Raw genomic sequence first — 12,508 nt, forward strand, 5'->3', positions numbered from 1 at the left:
TGAACCTTGTGTAATCTGATCGCATGTGTGAACGACGCGAAAAATGTAGAGCTTTGTGGAAGACGCGCGGGTCCCAGCGATTACTCTGGAACATTCGACGACTGATGTTTAAAAACCGACGCGCCTGACCTGCTGATCAGATTTTCGACGGTTGCCGACTGTGTTCGCTGTTTTCGTTGACCATTGAGTGTAGCCTGTTTTTCTGGGCACAGGTTCGCCCAATAATGTTACTTTCATCATCCACTTATCTTGCCGAGTCCTCAATCGTCACTCCCACGTGACAATATCGCCGCCAGAGGGCAAAGGCCACACGAAATCACGAACTATAGCCCATTTTATCTCCTGTATGCAAGGTTACCGCGAAGCCCTCTGGACACTTCCTTACCCTTTATTCTGCACAGTGATGTTGGGCTGCTGAGCACGAGGTCGCGGGATCGAGTCCCAGCCACGGCGGCCGCATTTCGATGGGGCCGAAATGCGAAAACACCCGTGTACTTAGATTTTGGTGCACGTATAAAAACCCCAGGTGGTCAAAATTTCCGGAGTCCCCCACTACGGCGTGCATCATAATCAGAAAGTGGTTTTGGCACGTAAAACTCCATATATTATTATTATTATTATTATTATTATTATTATTCTGCACAGTGATGATTCTATGTCGAAAACTTTGTATCTCGCCGAAGAAGCCCGTAGAATAGCTCATCCTCGTACTCTGGCCTCGCAAAGTCGTTCGAAAGAGTGATACGGCGACCGCCACGTAGTACAAGTATCGTTGGAAAAAGGTCACTTGGTCCTTCTTTGGACGCGGCAACGCAAGCGTAGAATGTGCCAAAAGTTCTTGTTACAATATTCAGGTCCACTTGTAGTTGTGGACCGCCTGAGCGGACTCACTTGCGTCATAGCTCGCCTTCTGTGCAATGGTCGGTGACCAAGCAGAACTCGGCTGACTCGTATAGCTCGCCTGAAGCTTTTCTACCCTGCATGTCCATCCTGACTCACCCCACGGGCTTCGTCTGCTTGCGGGGAAATGTAACAGATACGAAAGGCACTGACAAGAAGAAAGAAGACGAAAAGAGCCAGGAGTTTGAGAGGCCGAGCTGCGCTACTATCACGCTATGATCGTCCACCTCCTGTAAATAAAACCATTTCTTCGAAACTCTTCGTAACAATATGTTGGGTACCTGGCTATGGGGGCATCGGGGGTAACGTTCTGCAGACGAGATGGCCACATCAATTGCATCCCACGCTGTTAATAATACGCTGCTGCCCCTGTGACAGATCTGAAGGCTTTCTTATGAAAGAAACTGCGAAACCAGTGTCAATGCATGTGGGAAGCAGAAATAAATACGCGGCGCGTGGTAGAGCCACTGTTACGTTGTTGGTCCTCCGCAACAAAATCACGAACTGATGTCTTCTTCTGTCGTCTCAGAATAGTACACACATTTGGCACAAATTATTTTCTACTTACTGGAAATGAAACTCCGACCTCTTCCTGGTGCCGGTAGGCCAAAGTTGAAAGAAAGAAACATTTTGATCTTGCATACTGCTATTGCATCCTGTTCACCCGTCTACGTTTCTTGGTCAAGAACAGCTCTTTAACTCGAAAAAACTCTTTAACTCCTCGTTTTTTTAATGATGCTATCCCCCATGTTATATGTCCGTTAAATTAGTAGTGCATCATCGTTCCGGACGTCCGCTGTGGCAATTTTGTATAGCACATGCCTGCACGCCCTTGTGTTTGAAAGGCTCTAAAGAAGCGTGCAGTGAATTTTTGCATCTGACATATTTTGTATATCGTATCATTCTTCCACAAAGCATCTTAACACTCATAGTACACGTCATTTCGCCATCGCTATAATCTTACTACACACAGATTCTACGCACTTTCGAGCAACTATATTTAAGGCCCCTTTTTAGCCACTTATCATTAATACATAACTATACAGCGAACTCATTACTACGGGCGTGGCTCTCTATGGCCATCCTGTCTTTTGCGCCATTAAGCATCATTCATTCATTCATTCATTCATTCATCAATCAATCAATCATTCATGAATCAATGAATCATTCATTATTTCATTCATTCATTCATTCATTCATTCATTCATTCGGCTTCTCGCAGGTTGGCGAAACAAGCGAAATTTCCCAGGAACATGATTCGCCTACGCAACCCGACAGCGAGCGGTTGCTACGGAATCCCTATGAAGGAGGTCCTCTGAGGAGTCCGGTTATTACTTCCTCATCGGGAAATCAAGCACACACTAACAATGTTGCTGGGGCAGGCAATCAGAACGTGCATGAACAAAGTAAGTAGTATTTACACGGTCACTCCTCTCAGTGATGAAACTACAGTGAAAAAAAAAACACCCAATACTGAAGCAAGTGACTATGGCATTGCACTGCCCAGCTCGAGGCCGCGGATTTCATCCCGGCGGCGACGGAAGCATATCCATAAAACAACATGAAGGATAAAGAGCCCCAGGTAGCCAGAATTATCACCCCCTCCCCAACTATGGCTTGCCTCCAATTTATATTGTCGGTGTCACGCGTAAAGCCCATAAATAAATTATCAAGACACCAAATGTTTGCCTTCCTGGGTTGAGAGCTGTGAAACTGAAGGTGTCTGATGGCTTGAAGACCAGGCGTAGTTGGAAAAATCACCCATCATGATGGGTTTGTTGATATTCGGACAAAAAAGAACAACTAGCAATATGTGTATTTCTGTGTACAGAGAAGCTACTAGAAACCTTCCATATTTTGGAGCGCAGCTCTTTGGCGTCCGTTCCTGGGTTTCGCGTCGTCGTCGGCCTCGTAACCAGCTCGCCGACGAATCTGCTCCGCCGCCGCCGCGCATGCGCGCTGTCGGCTCTCCGGGCGAGGGAGGATGATGGAAGGGAGGAGGAGAGACTGTGGAGGAGGGCTGGCTACACAAATGGCTCTTTGGCGTCCGTTCCTGGGTTTCGCGTCGTCGTCGGCCTCGTAACCAGCTCGCCGACGAATCTGCTCCGCCGCCGCCGCGCATGCGCGCTGTCGGCTCTCCGGGCGAGGGAGGATGATGGAAGGGAGGAGGAGAGACTGTGGAGGAGGGCTGGCTACACAAATGGCTCTTTGGCATCCGTTCCTGCGTTTCGCGTCGTCGTCGGCCTCGTAACCAGCTCGCCGACGAATCTGCTCCGCCGCCGCCGCGCATGCGCGCTGTCGGCTCTCCGGGCGAGGGAGGATGATGGAAGGGAGGAGGAGAGACTGTGGAGGAGGGCTGGCTACGCAAATGGCTCATTGGCGTCCGTTCCTGGGTTTCGCGTCGTCGTTGTCGTCGGCCTCGTAACCAGCTCCGCCCCCCTTTCATCCCCCCAGCGCTAGCAGCGACCGACTGATACCGCTTTCGTGAGTCCGCTACCGCACTCACGAAAGACGTCGTGCACTTCCTGCAACTCGCATTAACCGTCCATCGATCCACACCAATGTTAGTAGTGGGGGACTTTAATGTTGTCATAAAGACAAACAGCAATTTCCTAACACTTATGCGGGAGAACATCCCGTTCCTCTCGCTCGTAACGCGTCCCACGGCTGTGACAACCTCGCGAGGCACTTGTATAGATCTCGTCTTTGAGAATCAAGCATTGGTGTACCAAGTCGAACATATATCAGTCTATTTCTCCGACCACAAAGCTTCCTTCATGACTGTCAAGAACTGTTAGTGCAGTCTTTGTTAAAGGAATACGTGTGAAAAATAAAAAAAAACATTCTGTGATAGCGCATACATGTGTTGCTCGATTTCTTTGCCTCAATCTATCGAAAAGGTGAAACAGCTTATTTGCTGCGCTCAAATTTCGCATTAGGAAGTAACGTAATCGTCGGTAATTTTTTAGTAAGGGTTATTTCACAACTTAAAAAAACACCGCGTTGATTAGGACAGGTGAGAACATTATTCACTCTTGAAGTCAAAGGTCTCACAGAAGCCCGTCTGGTCGGGATGAAGCATGAAGCAATAAAACAACAGACACTGAACAAAAGAAGTACTAAAAAAGGACGAAATCTAAAAGGTGTTTCTGCTTCCTTACCGAAGCCTTGTTCACAATGGGATGAAGGAAAGTTCATCGAAGCATATGCAAACTTCAGAACGTTACGTAAGCAGCGCGTGCATGATGGGGAGAGTTCCCTCATTTATATTAAGCGTGTGACGTGTTTGTTCAGACAATCTAATCTAGACATCCAGAGATGAACGGAGCATGCTGAACATTACAAAAAGCTTAACCAAATTTCATAATTCATAATTATGTAGATGCTTGGTTTTAGATCTCAAATAGGGTTATCTTTTCAAACAGTTTTTAGTCCTTTTGTTCGCTTTTGTGCTTGTCGTACTCTCGCGACTGAAAGATATGCGCTGTTTGAAATGCCGTATGTGATAGCGCAACCGAGTTTCATGGCGTGTTCGTCGCCGACTGTCGACTATCGTAAGTTTTTAGGATGCACTTGCGGTCGTGCGAGATCTTGCGGACATCTCAACGGTTTGATGGACAGCTTTTCTCTTCAATGCCGCGTCTCCTCTACTTGCTCTGGCGGCTGATGAGGATACTGGCACCTTCCCCAAAGGTGCTCGTGCCGCTACAGTGAGCAAACACCTAACAAAAAAAAATTATCCGACGATTACGATACTCCCTAATGCGAAATTTCAGCGCAGCTCTATACGTGTTTCCGTTTCGCGATATTTTGAAGCAAAGAATTTGAGAGAGACATGTAGCAGAGTCGGTAATGGTCGAAAATCTGATCTGCGGATCAAGCGAGCCGGCGTTTATACATGACTCGTCAAAGGTTCCAGTGTGATCGCTGGTGCCGCATGGCTTCCAGAAAGTACTATACAATTCGCATAGCGCATACAATCAGATTAAGAAACAATCTCACACAATAACAACCAAAGCAAGCGCGAACGAGACCGACCCAACAGAACCAAACAGGCGCGGGCGAGAGCTGTGGCGCGAGCAGACGATAGTACGAAACGAGCGGATCGGCTGAGACCAGACACGAGTGCGCATCGAGCCGTAAGGAGGGTCCGCATGACACCAGCATCGCGCGCGCACGTCACTGAAGGGGCCGCTCTCATTGGTCTCCGCCATTCGCGGCTCGCGTCCTTCGTCTCCCACTCCAGCGAAGGGGGGCGGAGCTGGTTACGAGGCCGACAACGCCGACGACGACGCGAAACCCAGGAACGGACGCCAAAGAGCTGCGCTCTAAAACACAATTGCTTCTACTTATATTACATCTGTGCATGTGATCGTTAACATCTTTTGCTGCCTTCTAGATTAGGCAATAGACCAACAGACTACCAAGATATCAGCACTAGCAATGAGTATTTTGCCTTAACGGCCATCTTTCCTATAATATAGAGAAGAAATAGAAAGTGTTCGGCAATTCGTTTAATAAATATGACTGCCAATGATTTTTAAACAAATTTGTTTCTCAAGAAAGGCACCAAGTATGTGATTTCTGATGCACATGCTGCTGCACCAGAACCGCTGCAAACTTTGTCCGACGCCTTCGAGTCTCTTTCCATCTCAGCTTCTCAAGTAACGCAGCCGTCGTATGAGGACAGCACCGATCTTCCAGCAGCAAACGCGGCTGCAATGGCGGCTGTCCTCCCGTCAGTCATATTGGAGACCCTACGACGAGCGTGGTATGTCGGTTTTTTTTTTGAAGCAGCGCATTGAGAAAAAGGGGCACAAGTAGCAAGACAGGATAGATTTACTCGCTTACAAGGTATCTCTGGTACCTACAAAAATGGTGAGGTTGAGAAAACCTGTCTCAAAATACAATGAAATCAGAACCACTGCGGCATATTTTATTGGCAAAGCAATGCTCGCACAATACTAAAGTTGGGCATTCCGTCTTCACCTGGAGCAATTACCTTTTGTCCGCTTTCATTTCTATTCAACGTATGATTTGTACGTATCATATAAAGGGAATAATTTTAACGTATGTCATCTCTGCCCTTGTTCGCTGCTTTCTGTAGTCTTGTAACCAATGAAGAAAGAGTGCAGCACATGCTGTTTCTCTTCTACGCATGCTACAAAGGATTTAAGAATTAGGGCGCTTGTTTCCTTGTGCTATACATTAAAAAAATGTACCAACATCTTGAGGACAGCGAAAACAAACATGACTTTTTATTTGGACTGCTTGGGGCGACACGTCTGTAAACAGGTCAATAAAAAGCTCCAGACAATGCACAAGCGCCGCAATCAGAAGGCACGTACCTAGGGAGGGAGCGGGGGCGGCATACCCCCCCCCCCCCCCGCTCCCCTTCCATGCCACCACTACTCACACACATTGCTAAAGCGCCGTCCAATCAATCATGAGACTTGTAAGCTATTCGGCCGGAGAACATTTTGCTGCCTTTTTCACTCCTTTTCGATGGCAGTAGTTATCGGCATCTCCTGGGGTGTAAAGAGCAGCTTTCTCATCGATTCGGTGCCCGCACGATTAAGTCGAGATGCGTTCAGTTGTCCCCATGTATTAGCAGGCAGGGCTTAAACCTTTCTTTAATGTTTTTGTATTTTATTTCGCAATCAACATTTTCTGTGCCCGTCAATTCAATGGTCACGCGCATATCTGTTGCTTTGTTAGTTCAACCATCTTTGTTTACACTGATCCAGGGACCATGCAAAGAAATCCGGTCGTAGCCAGCTGGTCTATACTCGCGTGGAACGAGTTGCGGTCAGAGAAAACTTTTCCTTGTGCTCCATTGTTTTCTCGAGCGACGGCTCACAGTGAGGCTGACATATTCGTGCTAGCATCTAACCGCGATATGCTTAGACAATGTGGAAACTAAAATCATGCGAAACAGCGTCCATCATCAAACCCTGTAATAACCTGTAAATCCATAAACAATAAGACTGTCATACATTACCTCGTCTGGTTTTTTCCCTAATTGTAAAGCAGTTCTCGTGCAAAATTGGCAACTGGAAGCAAGACTCGTAAGGAGTTGAGAAACTAGGCGATCCACTAAGGGAGAGAGCCAAGGCAACATCCATACAGGAAGTAAAGGCAAAATGAACGAATTTAACCATTCTTTAACAATAGTTATGGACCAAATTTTTTATTTAAAAGGGAAGTAGAGAAAACACCACCGGAAGTGGAGAATGATTCTGTGTTTTCGATGACGCTTCTAACAGTTATCAGTCGCGTCGCCCAAGACTTCTCTGCTGTGCTAATATGGCTGTTTTTCTAACCTTCGGAAGTGGGCGCAGTACGTCTAGAACCGTAGCGTCCGGCGCTTTACATGGGTGTTCAGGACTGAGGGCTGCGTTTCTTTACGGAACTTCCCAAATAACACTACGAGTCAGTTTTAATAAATATCTTGATAAAGCAGTAAGCAAGGGCCCCGAATGAATACTGATTGTTGGGCAAATATATAGTTCTCTATAATTCTTCCAGAGCTAAGTCAAAAAACGATACTAGAAGTCTTTATTTTCCAATTTTGTTTGTTTACTTGTTCTTGGCAGTGTTCTTCATGTATCTCACAGGCGTACTTGTGAGATAAATCCTATTTCATTTTTATTCAGCGGGCTTACGCATTTTCGTGGCGAATTGTGGGCATTATTCTCATTTCAACTAGCAATGATCCACCCCCCTCGCCCTATTTTGCATAGCAAAGTTACCATGGGTTCCCCCCACAGAAAAAAAATCCTGGTTACACGCTTGGCACTGGGTATCTGCCATGTATATTTGCAACGTGTTCCTACGTCTTACTTTCGTATTTTAATAAAACTACAAACAATTATTTTATCATTTGTAGTAAATGCCAGATCATAGTACAAAATTTAGGCAAATTTGCAGGGAATAGGAATAGCTGAGGTTAAAAGAAGCATAAATTCCAACCACGTCTTACGAAAGCTTTAACTGTTGAAATATTCTTATTGCATCATTCAGAAACATTTCTAAGATCCTAAAGATTACCTTGGTGCTGTAATTGTAGAAAGCTCTGAATGACCAACAATACATCGACAGTGATCCTAATTGTTTTATTTTGTGGGGGAATGATTGCACACTTTGATCCGGCATTCTTCACGGTGTCATGCCGGAAAGAGTGCTTGCTCTTTGACCCCGGATAGCTCTTCTTTATCATTTTTGTTTTACATGCGGAATATGCAAAACGTTTAGTCATTGAAGGTCGTATTGATAACGTTACTCAATAATAGCACCGAGACACAAAGAGACCCGAAGTAGTGTTTATTATTCCGTTGTACCGGAATAGCACTGTCAGTGGAAATTCATCAATCGTAGAGAAACCAAAAACAAAAAAATTATAATGTACAAAAACACATGTTAAATACTCAACTGGCCCACTAAACACGTCTATTGAATGATCGAAAGGTTACGTTGACGCTCTTATTAGGTCATCAGAACAGCTGTCTTTCCAGCAAATGTCTAGCCATAGGAAAGCTTAATTTTTGCATAATTTAAAACCAGCGTGTTTGGTTTGCTTGCTAAGTTCAATTCAATTCAATTTTCAGTTTATTTCCATAGTATAACAGGACGTCTAGAACGAAAATTATCCAATTCACAGATTCAGGCCACCTGTGCAAGGCATACACCAAGTAAACAAAGTACCCAGTCATGCAGAACTGACTAAACGGGAAGTATTCAGTGACAGAGGAGCTGAAACTATTCAACTTGCACTTTCAGGCCGTTACTCAACATCCTCATGAACACACATGAACCGCCGCAGGCCCCTCCGTCGGGAACACCCGGGCAAGCAGAAGGAGAAGGTCTTTCCACTGCAGGGTCATCACAGCCGCTCTCACCTGTCGCCATGTTCAATGAAAGTAGTGAAATAACATATGCTACGTTGAGTGCTCGCATCATTCATGGTGTGTACCGTCAGCGTTCCGCATTTCATCAGCCTTCGTCAGATCCGCCTGCCAACACATTTCAGAATGGAACCCATGTGAGTACGCCCGACGGAAATTTCAAGTAGCAAACAATAGATAAACCGGCCGCGTCCTGTTGATGTAAAGGGTCGGTTTCGGTTACAGCGTACAAAATTTTGATAGGATTTTCTCGCGCACGATTTGATGAAAGGCACCGTAATGACGACTAAAGAAATCGATTAGCTTATTCAAGCACTTTAAATGTAGACTGAATGAGTGGCCTTCTTCAGATTATCGCTCGCTTAAGCATACATCATGTCGAAAAACGAGTGACACCGTCAACATTACGTGTTAAGCTCAGTCGACCAGATGTTCGTACTTTAACCTCAAATCACGAATTTTAAATCAAGTTGCTGATTTTATTACCCTGTCTAATGTTTCCCTTATCTCGTTAAACTTTCCGCAAGACGTATGCAGAATGAAAGAAAGTGAAGTAAAAGATTTAAATCTCCATCGCGCAGGATTTGCAGCATTATGCAGGTGGACATAATTTGCATCGCCCAAAGGTTGTAGCTGCTTGAATCTTGGGGTGCTGTTCGCCTGACTTAGTTCACTTAAATCACAATAAGTGCAACGACCGATGTCGATGACAAGAGGCCTAAGAGCACTGCACGGCCTATTACTGTTTGTTGATGGCAGTACTGCCAAACTGCGAAGCTTGTTTCCTCCTAACTCTCTTGAAAGATCACCTGATTTGCCTACATTCTTTCGAGATGTGGTAGTTCAGTTTGTCAACATGCTTTATGTAAAGATGCGTTTTGTGTCATGCAAGCACATGGCAAATACCTTGGTATAATTTATTTCTATATTCGATAATTGAAATAACAATTTACATCACTTAAATGAAATCATGTTGCACTGCAGGATTGTAAGGCTGACAACATACTTTCGCTTGAAGTTCCCATACAGTAGAATACGTCCGCATGCTTATACTATGCTCTGCATACAAAATAATTGCGTGGAACCATTATTAAAATTGGACATAAAATGGTGCCCCGAATTCCAAAAAGGAAAACGCGTGACAACAAAATGTTCGACTTTCCGACACTATTGTCAAATTGTGAAACATGTGCAATGTGATTTCTCGTTTGCTGTGTACCGGTGGAGCACACCCACAATTACCTGCTGAAAGTCGTTTACAGTAAATGGCGTTTAAAGAACGAAAATACGCGGCCGTTCTGTCTTTACTGCGAAAACTTGACCTAGCACGTAAAAACTGCTATTTCTGCCCAGGTTACTCTGTCTTTTGCAAGTCCCTCCTAAATTCGAGTATACGCATGTATAGATTCTCAGCTTAGCGATCGGCTTATCGTACTTGGTGCTGGTTGTACGTCAATATTTGCTTCACAGTGCCCAGAAATGAGCAGCAAAACTGCAACAGCAATTGTTCATAACGATCAAAGGGCATCCGAACCTTGTGCTGTTAAGGGCTAGTCAACCAGGATTGTATCCGTGTGGAGACATGAAACTCCCAATATGTGGGCCGATCGCGAAGATACTGAAATGGCGAGGCGGCCCGTGTCGCAGATGAAGCAGGCGTTAAGCTCTCCCAATACCTGGGCCAAACCCGAAGGTAGTGCAATACGTGTCACCCCTTGGCAGATGTGAACCAGGCGTGAATCACATCCCATACGCGCACCTATCCCAAAGATAGTGCAATACCGGGTCGACCCGCGGCTGTGAAGCAGGCGTTGACCGCTCCCTATGCGTGCACCGATGCCTAAGATCGTACAATGCTGGGCTGACCCACGGCGGAGGTGCACTTCGCCTTTGAGAGGCCTACATACACAGCACCACTGGTCATCATTCCACACAGTGAAAGGCCCCTGAAATTTTTATTGTGAAGTCATTTCTTGTCTTTTGTACATCCAGTGTGCGCTAGATACTGTGGCGGACAGATGCTGCGATATGTAGGCCTCTTCGTGAAATAAAGCGGTTGCGGTGTACAAATAGAGACCGAGTAAATTTCTCAATATACTTTCCAGGTGCTCAAATGAAGCCACTGATGATAGTCGGGCAGTGAACATGGCTATATGCCAGAAAAGAAGTGGTTATACCATGCAAAACTACACTAGGCCAACCCGACACCAATTTCAGTCTAACTGTCGGGAGCAGCATTTTTACTTCGTGTCGGTGCCTCTGTCACATTGTACCGACACCGACAATCTCCCGACAGCCGGCTGAGAGATCACCGTCGGTACATTGTGAAAGATGGTCCGCCACAATGGAAGGAACGCTGTTCTTTCCTTTCCAGAGTTGTTGCCGACCATCGGCATTCTGAAATCGGTGTCGCGTTGGCCTATTGTGAATCATCTTTTAGCGGCTGGCTTCCGGCGTGGAGAGTATGCAAGCGTGCTTTTACCATTTACGTGTTGCTTAAAGAACCTGCAGGGGTCGGCATTGTTTCAGTCAATACATCGTCTCTAAGGAAAGCTGATTACGGAGCATTGTAGAATTCACCAATAGGTGGCTTCCAACTTTCAGCTTCGAGCCGTTTCTGCAGAATAAAATAAACTAATACCGAAGGCTGTGCTTTTTGCTGCTGAAGATGCTTGAAGCAGCTTCATGCCTGCCACAGTTTGTTCACCAATTTCCTTTTTGGCTCCGGAACAGCGTATATGTTTTCCTCTTCAGAGCGCAGACCGTTCACGGGAGAGAAACGTAAGTGGCGCCTCCGAAGCACCGGATGACGGTGCGCTTTCTCCGCAGCAGGCGACACACGACGACGACTCTCAGGATGCCACTGCGAACATACGAACACGTATCGCAGGCCCGAGTTTGGAGCGCTTGGTTGGCGCACATACACGAAGGATGACGCTCGGCCAGCAAAACGAAGCAAGCATAAGGGTGCGCGTTCTTCCAGACCTCGAAGTCTTGGAACAAGGGCCCTGCCATATTAAGCTAATGCTTGCCAATGAGGAAGCCGGAGCGGCGGAAGGAACACGTAAGCAGTTGAAAAAGCGACCAATCGCATTAACAATGCACCAGAAATCTAGCAATTGAAGAACTTTATAATGTTCGACTGCCGTGAATGAAGTTATGTGCGCGCTTCTTTCTTTCATTTGCATATGCTACACGCACCTCTGGGATGCAATCAAGAAAACTAAGCTGCCATTGCGCAGGATTCCTGCCTAAATCAGCGTTTCTAGTTTTATAATAATGGCAGGCCATGGATTGTAGGCGAACATATTTTGGGCAATATTTCTATGCTTCATCGTTTGGTATCTGCATAATGACCATTTCACCACATTAAACAACAGGCAGGCATTTATTAATGATCAGTGTATATTACGCACGAATATATTTGCAGTGTGCGCGTATTTTCATGCCACGATGTAAAACGTATGACAAAATTCTATAAAATACGTTTAGCTACAGTATTAAGACCAATATTTTACTTCTCCGTCCCGCATAAGTTCCGCAAATACCCAATAACATTGCAGCAATGTACAAATCTTACGTAAAAGAATAAGGGCAATGTCGCTGCTTGAAATACTAGCTAAAATAAATGAAACGTATATTCTAATTTTTTCCTTAGTACTCTTTGAGGTACTTCCTTTTTCAGCACGAACAATTCGTCTAGT

The 12,508-nt window shown here is 45.5% G+C and overlaps 1 protein-coding gene across 6 annotated transcripts in view; it reads left to right on the plus strand.

Annotated features, from left to right (window-relative positions):
• Positions 1 to 12,508, plus strand: part of LOC135909546 (uncharacterized) — a 53,861-nt gene that overhangs the window by 26,042 nt on the left and 15,311 nt on the right. For 3 of the 6 annotated variants that reach the window (XR_011509034.1, XM_070527333.1, XM_070527330.1), the window contains 4 exons: positions 2,123 to 2,306; positions 5,557 to 5,671; positions 8,680 to 8,941; positions 11,559 to 11,868. Coding sequence is in view for 4 of the 6 variants with exons in the window: in XM_070527333.1 (XP_070383434.1) it covers positions 2,123 to 2,306; positions 5,557 to 5,671; positions 8,680 to 8,941; positions 11,559 to 11,868 (871 nt within the window). In the remaining 2 variants the exon portion in view is untranslated. The remainder of the gene's footprint in view (positions 1 to 2,122; positions 2,307 to 5,556; positions 5,672 to 8,679; positions 8,942 to 11,558; positions 11,869 to 12,508) is intronic. The other 3 variants (XR_011509035.1, XM_070527331.1, XM_070527332.1) reach the window with 3 other exon arrangements.

Source organism: Dermacentor albipictus, chromosome 10 (assembly GCF_038994185.2).
Source record: "Dermacentor albipictus isolate Rhodes 1998 colony chromosome 10, USDA_Dalb.pri_finalv2, whole genome shotgun sequence".
Lineage (NCBI taxonomy): Eukaryota > Metazoa > Arthropoda > Arachnida > Ixodida > Ixodidae > Dermacentor > Dermacentor albipictus.